The sequence below is a fragment of the Oryx dammah genome, unplaced genomic scaffold (assembly GCF_014754425.2).
Source record: "Oryx dammah isolate SB20612 unplaced genomic scaffold, SCBI_Odam_1.1 HiC_scaffold_20, whole genome shotgun sequence".
NCBI classification, from domain to species: Eukaryota; Metazoa; Chordata; class Mammalia; order Artiodactyla; family Bovidae; genus Oryx; species Oryx dammah.
This window is the reverse complement of record NW_024070204.1, coordinates 60,796,442-60,818,786: the sequence shown is the minus strand read 5'-3', so window position 1 is coordinate 60,818,786 and position 22,345 is coordinate 60,796,442. Positions and strand designations below refer to the sequence as shown.

The following is a 22,345-nucleotide window of genomic DNA, read 5'->3' as shown; positions in this document are numbered from 1 at the left end:
TTTTTTTTTTTTTTTTTATGCTTTCAAAGCTTGTTTTAGCAGCACATAGCATAGTCTAAAATCAGACTGAAAAAGTGTTTAGGTGGGCAAACCACATGAACTGGCAAACTAAAAAAGAAAAACAAATTTCCCTTAAAAATATTAAAAGACATTCAACCTCTCTTATTCTAAGAAAAATGTAAACTACACTGAAACACTATTTTTAATCCATCAAATTGGCCAACAGCCATAGTTTGGACAATATGATCTGGGGAGGCTGTGGGGAAAGAGGCACTGATGTATATCATTTAAATTTTAGTTTAAGGCAGGACAAGAAAAATTAAACAAAATTCTCTCTGTGGGTCCGTTTGGGCCTCCTCCCTCCCTAAGATGCAGTGTGCAGCTCCATTACACATTAACCACAGCTCCTCAAAGATGGAAGCACCTGCTCAACCATAAAGATCCTTTTCTTTCTTTCTTCTGAGGCTGGCAATGTAAGTTCCTCAAACAATAAGGTTCTTTTCCAGTTCTGTAAGGGGTCACAGTGACTGGTCGCTCAATTTGTACCTGCTTACCTGAACTAAGTATGCTTTGTGGACTTTATGTGAAGTATCAGTTTGTCATTTAGATACACAGTCCTTTGTCTCAAAAATGTACATGACTGTGCTTTCTGAGAATCTGCTTCCTGGATTATAGTCTTCACTTTGGTTTATATAAAATTCCTTCCCCAAACCCCCACACCCCTTAACTATTCAGTAGTTCGTTGAATTTTCATCAACAGTGGGAGTAAAAGATGGTACTCAAAAAAAAAAGTACATACTGAATGACTCCAATTATATGACATTCTGGAAAAGGCAAACTATGAAAACAATAAAAATAACGTGGTCAACGGTTGGGGGGAGGGAGGGACAAATAGGCAGAGCACAGGGAATTTTTAGGACAGTGAAACTATTCTGTATGATAGTATCAATATAATGGTGGGTACATGTCATTATATTTATCAAAATTCATAGAATATGCAACCTTTGGATGATAACGACACGTTAATGTTAAGGTTCAGTTAGTGGATGGTGACAGTGGGGGAGGTTGTGCATGTGTCTGAGCAGTAGGTATATGGGAACTCTCTGAACTTTCTGCTCCATTTTGCTGTGAACCTAAAACTGCTTTAAAAAAATAAAGGATATTAAAATTTTTTTTAAAGTCACCATTGCTGTAACCAGAACAACTAATGTGTTCTTGAAGTTCAAAAATGGTGACTAACCTGGAGTCTACTATACAGAGTGGAGTAAGTCAGGAAGAGAAAGTCAAATACTGTATATTAATGCATATATATGAAATTTAGAAAGATAATACCGATGACCCTACATGCAGGGCAGCAAAGGAGACATAGATGTAAAGAACAGACTTTTAGATTCAATGGGAGGAGAGGGTGGGATGATTTGAGAATAGCACTGAAACATGCATATAACCAGGCATAAAATAGGTGACCAGTCCAAGTTCAATGCGTGAAGCAGGGCACCCAAAGCCCCTGGGTTTTGACAAAAACCCAGTAAATTTTCAACCAAGGAAAGGAAATTTACTAAGGAAAGGAAAGGTAAATATTTGAGGTGCTGGATGTGTTAACTAGATTGTGGGAATCCTTTGATGTACACATACATCAAGTCATCACATTGTAAACTTTAAATATTTTGCATTTTATTTGTCAGTGACAAACGGCAACCCACTCCAGTATTCTTGCCTGGAGAACCACTTGGTCAGAGGAGCCTGGCAGGCCACAGTCCATGAGGTCCCAAAGAGTCTGCCGCCCATATCTTCAGTAAGGGAAGAAAGCTCAAAAGCAACAGCAGCTTAGATTTCTAGTACACAGACACTTCGTTTACATTTAGAGAAACAGCAACTTTCTATGTGAAAATCTACAATTCTAGATTCTCATTCTGAAGTCATTCGAGAGACACAGGTAGACTTTTTGGCTACTTTTCTACTAATATTTTTCATTTTCCTTTATGATTATATTTAAGAAAGAAATGAAGAAAATGGACAAAGAATTCCAAGAAGTTTCCCCAGAATACCTGATGATGAGATTAGAAAATGTCAAATGCAGGATAAATTACTGGTCCTGTTGGTATGAATTTTGTTTGGGGAGGACTACCAGGAAAATGCTCTGACTTTTCTCTACTTGTGGATTTCTTAAATAAGTGTTGGCATTCATACTCCACAGAATTCTCATCCAGGCCCCTTCTTGATTAGTTCTTTCTAGGATGGAAATGATGAAAGGAGCTGAACCTGAGACAGCAAACTGCCTCAATTCCCAAATTCTATTTTATTTTCCTGCTCAATTTTAATCACCCTCCTGTCATCATACCATTTGATTACTCATTCCATTCCTTTTTTTTTTTTTTTTTTTTTGACATGTATACACTGCTTTATTTATTTTTGGCTGCATTGGGTCTTCCTTGCTGCGTGAGCTCTACCTTTCTCTGGTTGTGGCGAGTGGAGGGCTGCTCTCTAGCTCTGGTGCACGGGCTTCTGTGTGGTGGTTTCTCTTGCTGCGGGGCACAGGCTCCAGGGGCATAGGTTTCAGTAGTTGCGACTGGCGGGCTCTGGGCACTTGGGCTTTGGTAGTTAGTTGTGGCTCATGGGCTCTAGAGCATGAAGGCCTCAGTAGTTGCGGTGCACAGGTCAGTTGCTCTGAGGCATGTAGAATCTTCTCCTGTCAGGGATGGAACCACTGTCCCCTGCGTTGGCAGGCGGATTCTTACACACTATGCCACCAGGGAGGTCCAGGTCCCATGATTTTTGTCTTGTATTAATAAAACAATGAATGTTGTCTCTCCTCCAGTTCTACAAAGATCAAGTCATTGATTGCTAACCTCTAGGACACTGTGTAAGAACTCAGGACAAAGAACAGGAGCACTCAGTGCTTTGGGAGAACAGGCAAACAAAAACGGCCCTTATACTTTAGGAAATGTTTTATGAATCTGGATTCTTGCATCCTCCAATAGTTAGAGAAGCACTAAAATATCATTAACTGGTGTATCTATTCTGCTTAACTAAAAGTAAACTGCTACTAAGATATATGCTGGATTGCACATACTTTGTAGCCAAAATCTCATATATACTGGCCTCTTCCTCCCTACCTCTTCAGAGCAATCTGAGAGGCTATTAGTGCTCAGTAAGACTCAACTCTCAGCTGTTACACTGTACATCTTTCTTTAGTCAACAGTCTATACCCTGAATGCTATTTTTTGGCTGTTTTCACGGACCTGGGGAGCACAGCACCCAGTTTTACCTCATCTATTGTTTCTTCTTAATATCCTTATCTTAACTAGCCTTTGACTCCGTTCTTGTCCCATGTACCTTGTTCCTGACATTGGCTGTACATCTGTGAGGCAAAACTCAGTATACATGACAGCTTCCTGATGTGATGCAATACAAAGTGCCCAGAACAACTTGTGTATTTTTTTGATTTAAAAAAAAATCTGAAACTACATTTAATAAAGCACTTAGATCTAACTTCTGGTTTCCCGGGAAACAGAGGTGAAACAAGCTATGTAAACTACTAGGAAGCAATCGGACAAGTCAGAAGAGACCTTTCTCCAGGGCAATCGCTTCCTTTGACAATGATTGTTAAGAACTTGTAGGGGGTGGTTGGGGGGAAGGAGGATATAATCTGTTGCAGCTACTCAGTTCAGTTCAGCTACAGATCTTATGAGGGGGTTACATCCCAATAAAGTTGAAAATATCCTAAGTCAAAATGCATTAAATATACCTAATCTTAAATGTGCTCAGAACATTTACGTTAACCAACAGTTAGGCAAAATCATCTAACACAGCCTGTTTTATAATATAATAAAGTACTGCATATGTCATGTAACTTAGTGAAAAATAGAATAGTTCTAAGTATATTGGTATTAGCCTCTGTAACTGTGTGGCTGACAGATGTGGCTTGCTGCTGCTGCCCAGTATTACTATAGATCATGAGAGAGTGTTAGCCCAGGAAAAGATCAAAATTTGAAGTATGGTCTCTACCGAATGCATATAGTTTTACACCATCATACAGTTGAAAAATCCTAAGTTGAACCATCATAAGCAGGGGACCAACGTATGCTATTGTAGAAGAAAGGCAGCCATAGATAATATGTAAACCTGTGGGTGTGGCTTTGTTCCAATAAAACTTTATTTACAAATTCCGGCAGCTGGTAAATCAGTTTGATATGAGGAAATAGCCAACCAAAACAACCATCACTCCCACATTTTTGAGAAAAAGTATGTTAGGAAAGACACCACTAGCCTGGATTTTAAGACTGAGATGTAAAATATTTCGGTCCCCAGTTGAGAAAGCTGTTCAGATGGGCATAATCTCTGATGCCCCCTTCAGATATGGTCAGTTAGTAATGGACAGGGAGAACCTCCCAAAGGGCAGAGTGAAGGACCACAGATAAAGAACTGCTTCCTGACAGCAGAACAAGAGCCAAATCCAAAGGTGTTCCCTGTCCCCTTAGAAGGGGCACTTCCTTTCATTTGCCAACCAGTATTTCAGAATTGCCCCAGTTACCACTATTTGCTGACTGTGTGAAGCAACACCATTTGTCTTTTCAGGTCATAGGGTCTCTAGATCAGGAAGAGTCCATCTGAACATAACTGGAGACTCTTGGAAACTGGTATGCCTGGGTGACATTGTTAGCTTACCGTCTTTGGGGAAAGGCGCATCTTTTACATGCAGAAGGGAAATTAATATTTAAGACCAAGGTAGCAGGCTGTGGTAGACTATTCTTTTCAGCAAATATCCATTTGCTTTCCCCTACTCTGAAACTCAGCACTTCCTGCTGTGAGAGAAGTGTATACTTTCCTGCCCCAGTGTTGAGCTTGGTCAGTGGAACCTGGGTGGATATAATGTACACTTGCTCTAAGTAGAAATCAGAAGTGCTTGCGTAACTTGACTTGGCCTCATAAGCCATGAGCATGTGTTTCAGACAGTGGCTGCTCCCTCAGCCTGGGTCCTAGGATAATCAGCCAAACCATGGATCCAACAGAGAATGTATTTCTTATAAGCCACTGAGATTTGAGGTTGTTATTCAGCACGATTTCCAAGAAAGATAACTAATACAATTTCTTTCTCAGAGCTGGGATTTAAGAGGGAGGACACAACAGGACAATAAAATCTTAGGAAAATGCAGGAAGTTTTTCTGAGGATGGTGATAATCCTTTGAGTTGGGATTCACTAATAAAGTGTGCATCTATGATAACATTTAATGCTATAGCTTTGGATCAGGAAAGTATTTTCCAGAAAGGTTTTCTATGAGAAAAATATAACTTGTTTTATAATTCACATTGACAATTTCCAAAAATACACTGTGGAAAAAAGAGTAACTACATGTAGAATAAAAAGCTACACATAAATTATGATTTATCAAAACAAATGAAGCCAAACTATAAATATTCCAAAGAAAAGCTTTCAGAATTCAAATTTAGGCAAATATCATTTTTGTTACTGATCTAAAGAACAGATTTCTAATACTGTTGTCCATTGCAGTGCATCTTTCCAAACTTAAAGTCTTTCTTAAAATAATGTTGAAAAGACTACAGTGTCTATAAAAATTATCAACAGCTCCAAATTAATAAAGAGCTCAAATCAAGAGTTTTCAAAAAATGAAATTGGATACTATAAAAGGTTTCAAGTTCTATTTTTTTAATAAGATAGAATAACATTTACTTTTTAAATAAAAGCAATACATAATAAACCTAAAAATACAAAATAAAGTCACAATTTTTCTATAATCAGAGTATGTTTTTATTTTTCTTTTTTCATGATTGAGGTGTTTTATTTGGGTTTAAAAATGTGGATGGAGGGGTGAGAACTGAGAAAAGGTGGTCAAAGGATACAAACTTGCAGTTAGAAGATGAATAACTTTTGGAGATCTAATGTACAACACTGTGATTCTAGTTAACAATACTACATTACACACTTCAAAGTTACTAAGAAAGTGAAAGTGAAGTTGCTCAGTCATGTCCAACTCTTTGCGACCCCCGTGGACTGTAGCTCTCCAGGCTCCTCCGTCCATGGGATTCTCCAGGCAAGAATACTGCAGTGGGTTGCCATTTCCTTCTCCAGGGAAATCTTCCCGACCCAGGGATCGAACCCAGGTCTCCTGCACTGCAGGCAGACGCTTTAACCTCTGAGCCCCAAGAAGATAATGATAAAGAAATGATAATTATGTGACATGATAAAGATGTTAGCTAATGGTGGTCAGATCAACAATGTTGTACATCTTAAACTTACACAGTGTTATGTATCAATTATATCTCAAGTTTTAAATTTTTTTTACAAAATCTGCTTATTTGGCTGCACCTGGTCTTAGTTGCCACATGTGGGATTTTCAGCTGTGGCATGCACATTCTTCACTGCAGCTATGTGGGATGTAGTTCCCTGACCAGGAACTGAACTCGGCCCCCTGCACTGGGAGCATGGAGTCTCAGCCACTGGATCACCAGGGAAGTCCTCTCAATTTTTTTTAAAAGGCAAAAAAAAAAAAATCTGTAGTGCATTGAACTAAAATGAGATTTATCTGAATAAAATACAATTGACAGTTGAAAAAAAAAACCAAAGATGTGTGTGGATATGCTGTTCTAACTTTCTAATATTTTGTTGACAAACAAATACACAGAAGTATTGCAAATGAGAGCTGGGATTTCCAGGAATGTTGTAGAAAAAATGTCCATATTCAGTAGAATGCTGGACTAGATGTCTTTTGGGACCCTTCCAAGGCTGATTTTCAGATTTAGACTATCCCAGTCACTTTATTATATTTAAAACAATAGATTCCATGTAACACTTAACTCAAGCTAAAAAAAAAAATCGTAGTATTAGAATCGTTCCAAAAACACTGAAAAGCATTTCACTTGACATTTCTATTTAAATGACATTAAAAACAGAAACAAAAAATGTCAAACTAGAATTCCTATTAGATCATTGTGAGATTCTTCTCAAGCTGCAGAACAGTTTCCTTGAGGGCAGGATCCTCTGCCCAGTTGACTTTACTCCCCAAAATGAGGTTCTGTAATTAAAAAAAAAAAGTTTTAAAATTAAAAGTTCTCAGCAGTTTTAAAAATTTATCAATTTTTTAAAAATTGTCTTTCACTTATCAAATATTTACAGAACTAGGTGTGAACATTTACTCTGTGATGATGGGAAAAAATAGTAAATGCATTCTTGTATCTTTATTTCTGTTTTCAATAAGGCTTCAACCTTGATTGCCATAACACTAGGGAAATATTGACAATGTTTATAACAATTTTTCTGCTTTGCCAGGTTTTGTAGATAGTTTTTACCTCTTAAGGAAGGATATTTGCAGTATTTCCTAAAGGAAAAAGATGACAGTTATGGTTCAGAGTTCATTTTGCATTTCTACAGTGAAAAGCAATTAAATTGTAAGTAATATGCATTTTGACAAGAGGTAAAAGAGCTTAATTCTCAGCTCTTGCAAAGTTCCAAGACTTTGACAAAGGTGAAGATTATTTTTATGGTAGGCAATGGAGGACTGATTAAGGTTATAATTAATGAAAATTCTGGACATTATTCTTTGAAAAACTGCAGCTCAATGATACTGAGTTAATTCAGTTATATATATAAAAATATGAAGCCTGAAAATAATAGAATTAATCACTTTTAAAAAGTTATTTACCCCCCTTTCTACTTTATATAAATATTACCTGGAACACATGTTGAATAACTGTAGTAATCTGTATCTCTGTCTCCAGTTTTTGTTGTATGGTCTTTATTTTGTCTGAATTTTCCATACTATCCAAATCATCTTTCTGTTTGTTCTTTTCAGTCTGTATTTCTGAAAGCTTTCTTTCTGAAGCTTGTTTTAATTCTGTTCGGTTAAAAATAAAGCAATATACTATATATAACAACTCCTATAAACAAGAATCTTGAAAACTTCTGAAGCAGAATAGTTCCTGATTATTTCAGTCAAGGGAAAATTTTTAATATGCATTTTAGGTTGCAGTTCCATTCTGACATGAAAATGATTCCTCTGGTGCAAAACACCAGCATTCTAACTGCACCCCTAGCAAGGCCTCTGTGAGACGCCCAAGTGTGCATGCGTGGCAGTGACACTGTCTATGAATGTCTGCCGAGGCATCATCTCAGAGGGCTTCCTCTGGGTTGCCGAAAAAATAAGTGACATACGCAAGGAAACACTCTCCCCCTTAATCTACAATAATTACATTTTAATAAATTTTCTCCAGGGATAAATATCATCAACCATTTTTTTGTTGTTGTTCCTGAAATATTTTGAGAATTATACTAGAGATCTTCCTTTCATCTTCAGTTGAAAATATCCTAAGTCAAAAATGTACCTAATCCACCAAACATCACAGCCTAGTCTAGCCTGCCTTAAACATGCTCAGAACACTTACATTAGCCTGCAATTGGGCAAAACCTCCTAACACAAAGCCTACTTTATAACAATGTATTAAATATCTCATGTAATTTATTGAATACTAAAAGTGAAAAATATAATAGTTGTATTGGTGGTTTACTCTCATGATCACGTGGCTGCCGCTGCCTGGCATCACATGAAAGACTATAATGAGCCCAGGAAAAAAGCAAAATTCAAAATCTGAATTCAGTTTCTACTGAATGCATATCATCGTAAAGTAAAAAAATTGTAAGCTGAAACATCATAAGTTGGGGACAGACAGTATTTAAAAATATAAATGGGTATATCTCAGGAGCTCAGTTCTTTGACACTGATGTATCAAAAGCAGGTTGGAATGCAATGGAAAAAAAGCCAAAGGGAGATTAGACAGGTGACAGGACTACTTCTGACCCTGAGATTACTTACAAAAGGCAAATCTAGGGGCTTCCCTCGTAGCTCAGTGGTAAAGAATCCACCTGCCAATGCAGGAGACAAGAGTTCGATCCCTGATGCAGGAAGATCCCACGTGCCGTGGAAGAAAATAAGTCCATGTGCCACAACTATTGAATCTGTGCTCTAGAGCCCAAGTGCCAAAGCCCCTGGGGCCCCTGTGCCCTAGAGGCTCTGCGCCACAAAAGAGGCCACTGCAGTGAGAACCGGCACAGCAACCAAGAGTAGCCCTCGCTTGCTGCAACTCGGGAAAAGCCCGTGCAGCGGTGAAGACCCAGCACAGCCAAAAATAATAAAAATAGATGAATAACTTTTAAAAAGCAAATATACATAGTATTTTAAAATAATAAATCATGCCTGTAACTGTTAAACGAAAAAAGGAATAATACAGAATAAAATTATGCCAATTTTATAAATAAAAAGCACTGAAGATCATCTCTTGATAAAATAAAAAAATTTTAATGTATATTTTTGTTTTCAAATTCTTTATAGAGAATATGTAGAACTAGCCTTAGTTCTCTCTGAAATAGATTTCAATAAAACATTTCAATAATTTCAATGCAAAAAGCTATCTCATGTTAAGTTAAACTATAGAACCATACGTATCAAGTGATCATTTAAAAATTATGTACCAAAAAAAAATAAAATTATATATGGACTTCCCCAGGAATCTGCTTGCCATGGAGCGGACATGGGTTCGACCCCAGGTCTGGGAGGATTCCACATGTCATGGAGCCCCAGTGCCACAAGTACTGAGCCTGTGTGCTACAGCTCCTGAAGCGTTCACACCTAGAGCCTGTGCTCCACCACAAGAGAAGCCACCACAATAAGAAGTGAAGTGCTGCAACAAAGTGTATAGCCTCTGCTCACCACAGTTAGTGAAAACTCACAAAGCAGCCAAAAAATAAAATAAATAAGTAAAAAAATTATATATATAAATGTTTATGTGGGTGTGGAAAAAGGCTTGAAATGATGTATATCTAATTGTGGTCACACAAGAAGGAGGTATGGCTTTCACATTATACTTTTCTGTATTACTTGATATTTTCCCCCCACTGAGAATGTATTAATCTTTGTGATTCAAAGTTCTAAAACAATAGATCAAGCAAATTGCACTCTATATACTACTCTTTAAATTGCCAGGTCCAAAGTTTTAAGAAAATCTGAAAATTAAAAAAATTTTCAGTGATTGGGAGATCTTCGTATTAAGTGAAAAATGTGTTCTCGAAAAAAAGAGCCAAAAAGTGTTCTACATACGCAATCTCTTCTTTCTAACATCAAGCAATTTTTCCTCCAAATCCCAAGTTTCCTGTTATTAGAAATAAAAAGATTAAGGCACATAACCTAAGAACACACCTATAATATTTAAATCATTGAATTTTATCTATTCATATTTTCTAGAGCTTCAGTTTTCAATTCCTCTATTTTTACACAACAAAAGGGAAAGAAAGAGTAGCTTAAATGATAAGTAGATAATTAGTCAGAAATAATGGAACTATGAAAAGAGAGAAAACTTAAGGATACTGAATTCCAAACATACCAGTCTTTGGGCAATCCTATTTAGTCACATACAGTTACCAGCAAGAATGTGTTACTGAAATCATGAGAATGCATAAGCAGCTTTATGTTCAAAATTACCTGCTGTGATTTCATTATTAGTTTATTCAAATTTAATATTTGTTTCATGTTATTCACGAGCACACTGAAAAGGAATAAAAAATATGATTTATTAAGTTTAAAAATTTTCATTGATTAAGAAATCAGTTAGTATATATATTTTTTCATTATATCCAATGTACACTTCAGTATAGTCATTGTTTAACAAAATAAGTCTAGAAAAGTTTGGGGTAAACTAAATTTCTGATGCATTTCCCTAGAAAACTTTTTGTTCATAGATAATAAAGAATATCAAATTTAAGCATGTAGGAACATTTCTTTTTTTTCTTGGCCATACCCCCATAGCATGCAGGAGCTTAGTTCCCTGACCAAGGATCGAACCAATGTCTTCTGCAGTGAAAACACAGAGTCTTAACTACTGGATCACAAAGGAAGTCCCCAGAACATTTCTAAAAATCTCATACTTAGGGAGAAAAATACCCTAACTTGCTAATACATAGTTTTTTTTTGGAAACGGACTTTAGGATTTTTTAAAAATTCATTAATTTGGCTGTGCTGGGTCTTAGTTTCAGTACACAGGATCTTCCATCCTCATTGCAGCATGTGGGACCTTTAGCACATGGGATCTAGGTCCCTGACCAAAGATCAAACCCGGGCCCCTGCATTGGGAGTGCAAATTCTTAGTCACTGTTCTACTAGGGAAGTCCCTAGATGTTAGTTTTTAGACCAGTTTTAGGTTCTGGGCAAAACCAAGTGGAAGGGAAACCTGTACACCCTGTGGCCCCACACTTGCACAGCCTCCCCCACCAGAGTAGCCCATCTGTTATAAATGATGAACCTACACTGACACATTATCATCATCCGAAGCCCATAGTTTGTATTAGGGTTCACTCTTGGTGGTGTACATCCTATGCATTTTGACAAATGTATAATGATATGTATCTAACTATATCAGACACAACAGTTTCACTGAATCAACTGCTCTTATTCCCCATTTCTTCAACAAGTATTTCTGAGAGACTACCTCATGTCAAGATTGTGCCACGCACCAAAATTATAAAATAGAATAAAACACAGTACCTGTTTTCAAAGAGGAAAGAATCTTATGGGGGAGAAAAATAAATCCACAACCATCGTTATGACTTCATTAGAATCAGTAATGGATGGTATAAGAGTTGTGGAAAGGGTATAGAACAAGGAAACCCTGAGTCTTAAAGGATGTTAAAGTACACCTGATCCTTGAACAGTGCAGGTAGAGTGGGTGGTTAAGAGTTACCAACTGTCCACACAGTCCACAGCACTGCCTCAAAAACAGGAATTAAATGGCTCACCCAAGGACAGAAACCTGAAACAGTCTGGATCAAACCCTAGTTCATTGATTCCACATACTGTGACCTCTAAATAAATACAAACTTTCCCCCATACTTGAAGATCTGTAAAATGAAAATACAGGTACTATATTTATTGAAAAAAAAACACACAAAACACCTGCATAGAAGTGGACTCAAACAGTTCAAACCCATGCTGTTCCAGGGTCAAGTGTAATTACGAAGAATACCTAACAAGCAGTTTGGTACAGCCGGAGTAAAAGGGCAGAAATAAGACTGGGCAAGAAGAGTGGTTCTCATATTTCTTAGTGCCACCATCCTTTGGGAGGCTTGTTATATGTGGGTTGCCAGCTTCCTGTCTTAGGATCGGATTACAGGTGACCTTGAATGCCAGAGTCTTTATTTTATATTCCTTGGCAAGTTATATAAGTTACTCATTTCTGCCCATGAAAAATGAGGAGTATATTTCCTATCTCATTGGGTTATTGTTGGCTTAAATGAGATAGCATTGTTCTTGTCTTACAGTAAGTATCAAACAAAAGTTAACTTTCAAAAGCTTCCTTCAAAATTCTAGATCATCGGGGTAAAACCTCAGGGTCCCATCCATTTGGAACAGGATGTCAGTAGGACTATAAAGTTTGGAAGGATGAGACGAGCCTACTTTTCTTATTTCCCAGATAAAGGTGGTCAACAGTGATAGATAATTAAAAAAAAAAAATTCATGGAACTAATCATTATGCGATCTCCCTTACTGCCATCCTTACCAAATCCAGAAAACATAAAACAAAAAAAACATACCTAGTCTTGATATCAACCTTCTCCAGGTGTTTTTTAAGTGCAGTTGAAAGTTGCATCCTATAGAGGAAAAAACTCCATTATAAAACATGGATAACATTTATGGTACAGTGAAAAGAATATTTAAAAATACAGCAAAGATTCATTTCTGTTTAAATGTAACATAAAACAAAAGTAAGTTTTTAAACAGTATTATATGGGAAATAATTTGATAAGTCAGTCATAGAAACACGAAGTACCACCAAGAGGGATGGGGCTGTTACATGTGATTGTGCATGGCCAGGCAGAGGGGCTAAGCTGACCTGACACCCTGCCTGAACTTGCTCTCCAAACCATCCACCTAGGTGCAGGGCTGGGAAGAAGCAATAAGGCACTACAAAATGTGATGTACAATATGATAAAATACAATTAACACTGCTATAAGCTACATATGAAAGTTAAGAGATTAAGAATTCTCACCACAAGAAAAAATTTTTTTTTCTATTTTTTAAATTTTGTATCTATATGATATAGTTGATGTTCACTAAACCTCCTATGATGATCATTTCAGGATGCATGTAAGTCAAAACATGCTCTACACCTTAAACTTAGACAGTTATTGTTTAGCCGCTAAGTTGTGTCCGACTCTTTTGTGACCCCATAGACTGTAGCCTGCCAGGCTCCTCTGTCTATGAGATTTTCCAGGCAAGAATACTGGAGTGGGTTACCATTTCCTTTCTCCAGGGGATCTTCCTGACCCAGGGATCAAACCCATGTCTCCTGCATTGGCTGGCGGATTCTTTGCCACTGAGCTGCCAGGGAGGCCCAAACTTATACACTGCTGTATTTCAATTATATCTCAATAAAACTGGAAGAAGAAAAAAAGGCATACAGATCAGCAGGCTCAAATTAGGTAGAGTTAGGGAATACAAGGCCATACTCAACTATAAACTTTAAAATATGTCTATGTATAAGCAAGCACTATAATTTGTTTTTAAATTCAATAGCTAGTAAATAAGGGATAATAGAAAGGTAATAAGCTCAGCAATATTAGTCATTTCATTAAAGAGGATATCTTAATAGCTCTGATCTTAGTCAAAAAATATCATCTATATACTGAGCCAGCACATTAAATGAGGGAAAAAATTTCACTGCCAGAAGTAATTAAAAGGACTTTAACTATTTTCAATTAAATGTAAGTAAATGTATCTGGGAAGGTCAGAAATACAAGGGAAAAACTATTAGAGTCATTCATTGGATTGAGATTATTAATTCAGATCATAAATCTATAATAGAGACTACGTTTGTCTTACTGACAGCTGTATACCAGCATCCAGCACAAAGCTCTGACACAGTAAGCACTCAAATATTTGGTGAATGAATTCTAAAATATAGATGCAAAGTCTAAAATTAAAAATACATTTAAACTCAATGACAATTCCTTTACTCCATTAAGAGTTACCGGAATAAATATGAGACTTCCCTGGTGGCCCAGTAGCTAAGATTCCAAGCTCGCAATGCAGGGGCCTGGGTTCAATTCCTGGCTGGGGAACTAAATCCCACATGCTGCAACTAAAGATTCCTCGTGCCACGACTAAGACCTAGCACAACCAAAAATAAATCGTATAATCCTTTCCAACACCAAATGTGATTTAACCTCACACTTCTATTGTCTTCATTGACATTTTCTTATTAACACTGTCTTATGTAACTTCTTCAAATGAAAACATTAATGATGTAACTTTTCTCTCAGGGCTCAAAATTTGTGGGACCATCAACTAATCATCATTTTGATTAATTCAGACTAGTGGTAAAGAACCCACCTGCCAAAGCAGGAGACATAAGAGACTCCAGTTCAATCTCTGGCTCAAGAAGATCCCCTGAAGGAGGGCATGGCAACCTGCTCCAGTGTTCTTGCCTGGAGAATCCCATGGACAGAGGAGCCTGGTGGGCTACAGTCCATAGGGTTGCAAAGAGCTGGACATGACTGAAGCGACTTAGCACACACACAGCCCACCTTGAGCATACTTAAAATGTAATAATTACCTGTCTAACGCAAGCTTTTTCATTTCAAAAGCCATTTTTGCCTCTTCAACTTCATTTTCTAGTTCTTCAATTTTACTGCCAAAGAAGCATGAACCAAAGAGTGTCAGCAATGTCAGATAAAGTAACTACTGGAATAAAGGTATAAAGTAAATCTTTGAAGAAAGTAAAATGCCTGTTATCTAAATAATAGTATTCTACAGGATCCCACACTGACATTTCCAGATTTGGTAACTTGACTGTCACTGAGTTACTTTGATAAATATCTTGTTAAAGTGGGGCAGATGCCGAGAGTGCTAATGTGATAGCTCACTCGTGCATGTAAGTCGACATCCCACATCAGTAACTTCTCAACATGTGCATGACAAATTACGTGGAAAAACAAAGAAAGGAAAAAGAAAGAAAATATTATAAGATGGATAATATTATTAAATCTGTACAAACCACAACTAAAATTTTAAAATATGACATACGCTTCAATTTGCTTTTCCTGCATGATTTGTTCTGGAGTCTTTTTTTCATCTACAAATAAATAAATTTTTGAAGTTAGTAATATTTCATAAAAGCGTTGTCCAACAAAAATATAATGTGAGCCACAAATGCAAACCAAATATGTAATTTTAAATTTCTAGTTTCCACATTACAAAAGTAAAGAAACAAGTGAAATTAATTTTAGTATAGCTTATTTACCCCAGTAGATCCAAAATATTGTCACTTTAAGCAATTTGGAATTACTGTTGAAATAGTTCACAATCTTTTCTTCTGTTTGTATTTTACATTTAGTCCTTCTCAATGAGGAATGACCATATTTCAAGTGTTCAGTGGTCACATGGAGCTAGTGACTAACATATTAGACAGCACAGATTAGAATGATAGAAAAAGAGAGTAAAAAAATCAAGATCAATGTAAAAAAATAGAAACTATGTCTATATATAAAAAATTTTAAATATATGTAGAATTACATCCAAAAACACAAAATAATTAAGGATAAATTTAACAAAATACATGTATATATGACCTCTATACTAAACACTATCAAACAGTAAAACAGAAAGATATACTACCTACATGTACTGGGAGAATCATGGCTAATGTAACAAATTCACCCATACTGATCTATATGCTGTGTTGTGCTTAGTTGCTCAGTCGGGTTTGACTCTTTGTGACCCCATGGACCATAGCCCACCAGGCTCCTCCATGGGGATTCTCCAGGCAAAAATACTAGAGTGTGTTGTCATGCCCTTCTCCAGGGGATCTTCCTGACCCAGGGATCGAACTGGGGTCTCCTGCAGTGCAGGTGGATTCTTTACCAGCTGAGCTACCATAGTCCCACTCAAAATTCCAGAAATTGACAAGTTGATTTTAAAATGCATATAGAAAAATAAAGGACCAAGAATAGTCAAAACAATTTTGACAAAGAATGAACTTGAAGGACTTATAGTAGCTGATAATCAAGACTTACTATAAAGCTACAGTAATCCAAACAGTGTGGCACCATTGTAAAGATAGACAAGTTCCTCAAAGGAACAGAAGAAAAAGTCCAGAAATAGACCTACACATATACAATGGGTTACACATGAAAAAAAATGAACCTTGACCCTTCCTTAGCTTACACTATACCCAAAACTTAACCCCAAAAGAATCACAGTACTGAATGTTAAACTTAAAATTTTAAGACTTCTAGAACAAACATAGGAGAAAACCTTTGCAACCTTGAAATAGTCGGTTTCTTAGACAGAACTCAAAAACCGCAAACCACAAAAGAAAAACAGTGAAAAACAACACTTCATAATAATGTATGCCTTCTGCTCCTGAAAAGATGCTGTTAAGAAAATAAAAAAGCAACAAACTAGGAGAAAATTTCTGCCATATATATATACATATATATATGTACACACACATATATATATTTACTCATCTGAAACAGGACTGTATTTTTTGAAAGAAGTGAATGTTTAAGAAAATATATATTTTCATTTTTAATTAAAACTCAAACTCAGTAAGACTAACAATCTAACTAAAAATGGGCAAAGATTTGAAAGGACACTTCAAAAAGTAAACTACCAATAAGACATGAAAAGATGATCACAATATCAGTTATTAGGGAAATAAAAATTAAAACCACATAAAATATATCACTACATACTTACTAAAATGGCTAAAATTTAAAAAGACTGACAGTATGAAGTTTTGGAGAAGATACTGAGCAACTGGAAACCTCATACACTGCTGGGGAGGAATCTGCCATAATGGTATAATTATTTTAGCAGTTTGGTAGTTTCTTAAAAAGTTAAACATACACTTATCACCTTGAAATTTCACTTTTAGGTATTTAACCAAGAGAAATGAAAGTAAATGTCCACAAAAAGATATACAAATGACAACTGGCCATAGCAGCTTTATTTATGAGGGGCAAACACTGGAAACAATTCAAATGTTCATCAACAGGTAAATGGATTAACAAATTGTGGTACAGTCATCATAAAAAGTACTTCACAATAAAAAGGAATGAATTACTGAAACAAAAGAGCATGGATGAATCACAAAATTGCTGCACTGTACAAAAAGTAGCCAGACCCTTTGGGAGTGACTGCTGACAGGTTTGGGGTTTCTTTACAGAGTAATGCAAATGTTCTGCAATTAGATAGTGGTAATGGTTACACAACATTGTAAATAATACTAAAAGTTACTGAACTGTAAGTTTTAAAATGGTGAATTCTGTTGCATGAATTAAGTCACAAAAGAAAGATGTTGAAAAAAAAAAAACCTACCATATAAATACATTTACATCAAATGCTGTTCAAAAGCACTGTTCTATGATAAATGAAATGCTTACTATCTGCACTGTTCAATATGGTAGCCACCAGCCACATTGTGGCTGAACCATTTGACATGTGAGTAGTACAACTAAAGTAAAACTAAAGTGAAATTAGTTAGTTGTACTAGTCACATATCAAATAAGTTCATCTTCTGTGAGTTTCTGTAGAAATGTTTACATCTTTGATTTTAGTGGTGAGCTTGATTAAAGAGATGTATACATTTGTCAAAACTCATCAAATTGGGCTTCCCAGGTGATCCAGTGGTTAAGAATCCACCTTGTAAGGCAAGGGATACCGGTCTGAACCCTGGTTCGAGAGGATCCCACATGTGGAGCAACTAAACCTGTGTGCCACAATTATTTAGCCTACGCTCTAGAGCCCAGGAGCCACAACTACCGAGCCCACGCGCTGCAACGACTGAAGCCCGTGCACCTAGAATCCATGCTTTGAAACAAGAAAAGCTGCTGCAATGAGAAGCTTGCACACCACAACTAGAGATGAGCCCCCACTTGCTGCAACTTGAGAAAGCCAGCATGCAGCGATGAAGACTCACCACAGCCAAAAAATAAATAAATCTTTACAACATCTACAATAAAAAACTCATCAAATCATACCCTTAAAATAGATGTACTTATTGTAAAAAAAAAAAAAAAAAAAAGCCTTCAAGCAATAAAGTCTTAGTATTTTTTAGTGGTAAACACTAATCAATTTTAGGTACCTATCTTCTCTTCAAAACTAAAACCTAACTTCTTATGTGTGTGTTAGTGGCTCACTCATGTCCCATTCTTTTTGACCCCATGGACTAAGCCCTCTGTCCATGGAATGCTCCAGTCAAGAACACTGGAGTGGGTTGCCATTCCCTTCTCCATGGCATCTTCCCAATCTAGGGTTCGAACCCAGGTCTCCTGCACTGCAGGCAGATTCTTTACCATCTGAACCACCAGGAAGCCATAACAATCGGTCCTCTCCTTTAGCTGCAGAAATTCTGAAGTGCAGACTATTAACTCTACTCAAGTTTTTAGATGTCATAACTCCTTCAAAATTAGCTATACAGGGCAAACAAGAACTGCATGAGGAGGCAGATTCTTATCACTTGAATTTTAGCTCTAAGGTCATCTTCTTGAAGAATCCATCTCTGATTACTGTATCTAAAGTAGTCCTTCCCTCTTATCATACCATTATTTCCTTCATCACATTTACCTCACCTCATAATTATCTCACATCTCTTTGCTTACCAGTTTTGCTACACAGAATTTAAGCTCCATGAGGATAAAGTCAGCCTTGTTCAACACCATATCTCTATTCCTAGCATCCACCATTCATTCAACTATGATTGCATGATTACCACTAGAGATAATTCCTCAATGGTTCAAGTTTTGAATAGCTTTTCCCCTACACCTCATTGTCTAAGATCAGTTATACTTTTTTATATAATATGTGGGCTCTCATGCCAGTAAAAGGATTAGACAAGTCCTACTTCTCATCTCTAAGATAAATGTAATTTGTTTAATACAAGGAACATAGGCTTTGGAAAGAAGGACACCATTAATTCCTCCAGGGGAAGGACAGTGACCTACTGATCATCTTTGAGGTAAGCATTTTTTAATTGAATTATAGTTGATTTACAATGTTGTGTTAGTTTCAGGTATACAGCAAAGTGATTGTTATATACATATATATATATATATAAATATAAGTACTTTATAGATAATATATACTCTTATATAGGCATTATTGATATTACAAAAGGGACATGACTTTAGAGCCAGTAAGGTCTGATTCACTTCCTAACTCCTATGTTTACCAGCTATAGTAAGTAGAAGAGAGGCTGGGGGCCATCTTTTTTTAAGGTTTTGTTTTCTTTTGTTCTGTTTTTTGCATAAGATGATTTTAGAAACCCTAGAATGGGGTTGGAAAACACACCAGAAATGCCTTCTGATCTGTGGCCTTAAAGTGAGCTTGAACAGAGCGCAAAAATTATTGAGGTTCAAACATGGACTCAGGGAAGTAACTAAAACATCTATGAGGTGCCTAGGCTTCTCCACAATTCTTGATTCAACACAGTGTACTATTTGGTTTTATTCTATAAGTTTATTTCATAGAGAAAGAAAAAGTAACCAAAATCTATCTTTGTGACCCACGGGCTTATAATAAATCAGGTGGTGTTAGGTGGTTATTACTTAAGATGACTAAACCCATCATTTAACTACTCTCTTGGCCCTGAGATTTTTGGATTAATAATTGTAAAAGATAAGTTAAAATTTTTTATATAGAATTGAAAATTGTCAATCACACTTTTATGCCTGTCTCCCTTCTGCTCTCATGTCATTAATCCAGTGTTTCTCAAAGTATAGGTCTCAGATCACTTGTTCAACAATCATCTAATCTCCTAACTTAATGTTCAAGTTGTTGATGGTAGCTAAGCCCACAGGAATTTCCAATCAATAGAACTTAATTTTCCTGAATTCCTAACACCCCTTCTTCCCTCGATAAATAATTGTAAAATTGATCTTTTCCCTGGAGTACTGTTCATCATCAAACTCACAAAACCTTATTTGAAAATGGAAATCCTTACGTGCATCAACCATTGACTTATATTCCAAGAGTTGTTGTTTCGTCTGTGCTCTTAGCCTGAAAACAGATAAGAGGAGAGTTATATAATTACTGAGGTTTTATTCATTACTATATAATAAATCAACTCATCTTTTTTGGAATCTGATGCAACAAAATGAGTATAAATAAACAGCATTGAAATCTTACAGGGACTTTCCTGGTGGTCCAGCGGTTAAGACTCAGTGCTCCCAATGCAAGGGGCCCAGGTTCAATCCCTGGTTGGGAAACTAGATCCCACATGCTGCAATGAAAGCTCCCTCCCACACACGGCAACTAAACTTGGCACAGCTAAATAAGTAAATATATATTTTAAAAAAAGATCTTCCAAGTTGGCCTCATTTTATTTAAAATAGGCATACAAGATGTTATGCCTCAGAAAAATACACAAAATGAAATACAGTAGGGAAACAGCATCTGTAAGGAAAAGTTAAAAATTTGATTTTTAAATTTATTTTTAATGGCCCACACTGAAATACAGCTTAAAGAGAACACTACACAAAGAAATAGATTAAAGTGGTAAACTCTCAAACACAGTAATGCATTACAGATTGACACATTCTTAAGAGATACAGAAAAATATCAAAGGTACTAATCCTTGGATAAATAAGTAATTTATATAGTTTCTTAGTCATCCTATGACTCTACTTACTTAAAAATCACACAAAAAATGGGTAGAAGAGCTGTGGGTAAAATGATAACTACTTACTAGATGTTTTACATTTACCTGGTAATCCTCCAGTTCTGAGTTTGTTTTGTGACTCTGAGATCTAGTTAAGTAGCTAAGGAACATTAGACAAAATTTTAAAGCTTCGCAGCATTAAGTTCCCTATTTTAAAATTCCAAATGAAAAGAGCAATTTCTTAAGAGTTTAAGACAGCATTTTATGACACACAAACAATAATTCACTTTTAGCTGAGATGGAAAAGGAGATGTTATATCTTTAATATTTTATTATTTCATATTGTAGGTAGAAAGGGATTTTTAATTTATTCATTCAAGTGTCTCAAAGACTTTTACACAAAAGATTGTCTTTCCATGTCAGCGAGTAGTGTTCATCAGCATTTTCTGAGAACAAAAAGATGAAGGCAAGCCCATACACTTGGTCAAAGGTCAAGGAATGGGAAGTGGGCTATTATGTCACCCCTAGAGTTCCTGCTGCCTTTTTTTTTTTTTTACTAAATGCTGTTCACCGGTTGAGTCAGGTGGCCTTTTGTGAGAGAATAGCGTTTGGTGGCCAGGACCTCTTGGGGCATTTATTCCTAAGTGCGTGTATTAACACGCAGCTTCTGGATTGAAAAGGGTCATAGCTATAACAAAGAAGGGCAGAGAAACCTCCCTCCAGTATAAATCTGGGCTTGGATGCAACCCACAAAGGGGTTGAAAATCAGGACCGCAGGGCATGAGTGGGTAAGAAAGGCGATGTTAATTATAGCTCCGTAGGCCCTTTGCCAAACGCTGACCCCATAATATCTCTTTTAATTCCCACAGCAACTTAGCTAGGAAGCTGTCATTTTCCCTCTCTTTTCCAAGACGAAGAAAGGGGCGTAAAGAGCTTATGTGAACGCTCTAGTCACCAGCCATTAAGCGATCGACAACGAATTCGAACCCTAGACATTTTCGGCAAAGAGGGGAGCTCTTGGCCAAGACTCCCACTTGGCTCCTGCCCAGTGGGTCAGAGGGTACAACCTGAGCAGCAGGGTCATGCGGTCCTCCGGACGCGCCGCCTCCGCGCCGGCGACCTGCGGCGGCCCGCCTTCCCCTCCGGAGTCCTCAGGCTTGGTGACGGCTTGCTCCTCGGACTGCGTCTCCATTCCGGGCGCGAAGAGCTACGATTCAGGACTAGCGGACCTACCACAGAACGGGCCGCTTTTCCCGCCACAAAATTGATACCCGGAACCAGCCGGAGGGTCTTCGCGTGCGGCCACACCCCTTCCGCCTCATGGCCCCGCCCCTTCCTCCCCGTCTCTGGTTGCCATGGTTGCGGCTGTGCCTTCTTTTATTCCCGCTCTAGTAATTTAAAATTGTTGTTCAGTCGCCCAGTCGTGTCCGACTCTTTGCGACCCCATGGACTGCAGCACGCCAGGCCTCCCTGTCCCCCACCGTCTCCTAGAGTTGGCCCAAATTCAAGTTCATTGCCTGGGTGATGCCATCCAGCTTTCTCATCCTCTGACGCCCTCTTCTTCTGCCCTCAGCCTTTCCCAGCATCAGGGAGTTTTCCAATGAGTCTTCTGGTCGCATCAGATGGCCTTGGGCTTTCCTTATGGCTCAGCCGGTAAAGAATCCGCCCGCAATGCGGGAT

The 22,345-nt window shown here is 37.3% G+C and overlaps 1 protein-coding gene across 1 annotated transcript; it reads right to left on the bottom strand.

Moving 5' to 3' along the window:
* Positions 1-6,317: 6,317 nt before the first annotated feature.
* Positions 6,318-21,980, bottom strand: CENPH (centromere protein H). Its single transcript, XM_040262652.1, has 9 exons — positions 21,733-21,980; positions 20,009-20,064; positions 15,088-15,136; positions 14,618-14,692; positions 12,596-12,652; positions 10,491-10,554; positions 10,110-10,161; positions 7,690-7,853; positions 6,318-7,034 (listed from the first exon to the last, which is right to left on the bottom strand). Exons 1-9 carry the CDS (start codon positions 21,855-21,857, stop codon positions 6,942-6,944), a joined length of 735 nt encoding a protein of 244 aa, XP_040118586.1. The 5' UTR covers positions 21,858-21,980; the 3' UTR covers positions 6,318-6,941.
* Between the last annotated feature and the right edge of the window lie 365 nt (positions 21,981-22,345).

What these genes read in the sequence shown, in the direction of transcription:
- CENPH (XM_040262652.1), bottom strand. Translation starts at nt 21,857, where the DNA reads ATGGAGACGCAGTCCGAGGAGCAAGCCGTCACCAAGCCTGAGGACTCC. An exon ending in AAGGTTGATATCAAGACTAG is followed by an intron (nt 10,555 to 12,595) that starts GTATGTTTTTTT and finishes ATTCCTTTTCAG; the next exon opens with TGTGCTCGTGAATAACATGA. An exon ending in TGTTAGAAAGAAGAGATTGC is followed by an intron (nt 7,854 to 10,109) that starts GTATGTAGAACA and finishes TTAACCGAACAG; the next exon opens with AATTAAAACAAGCTTCAGAA.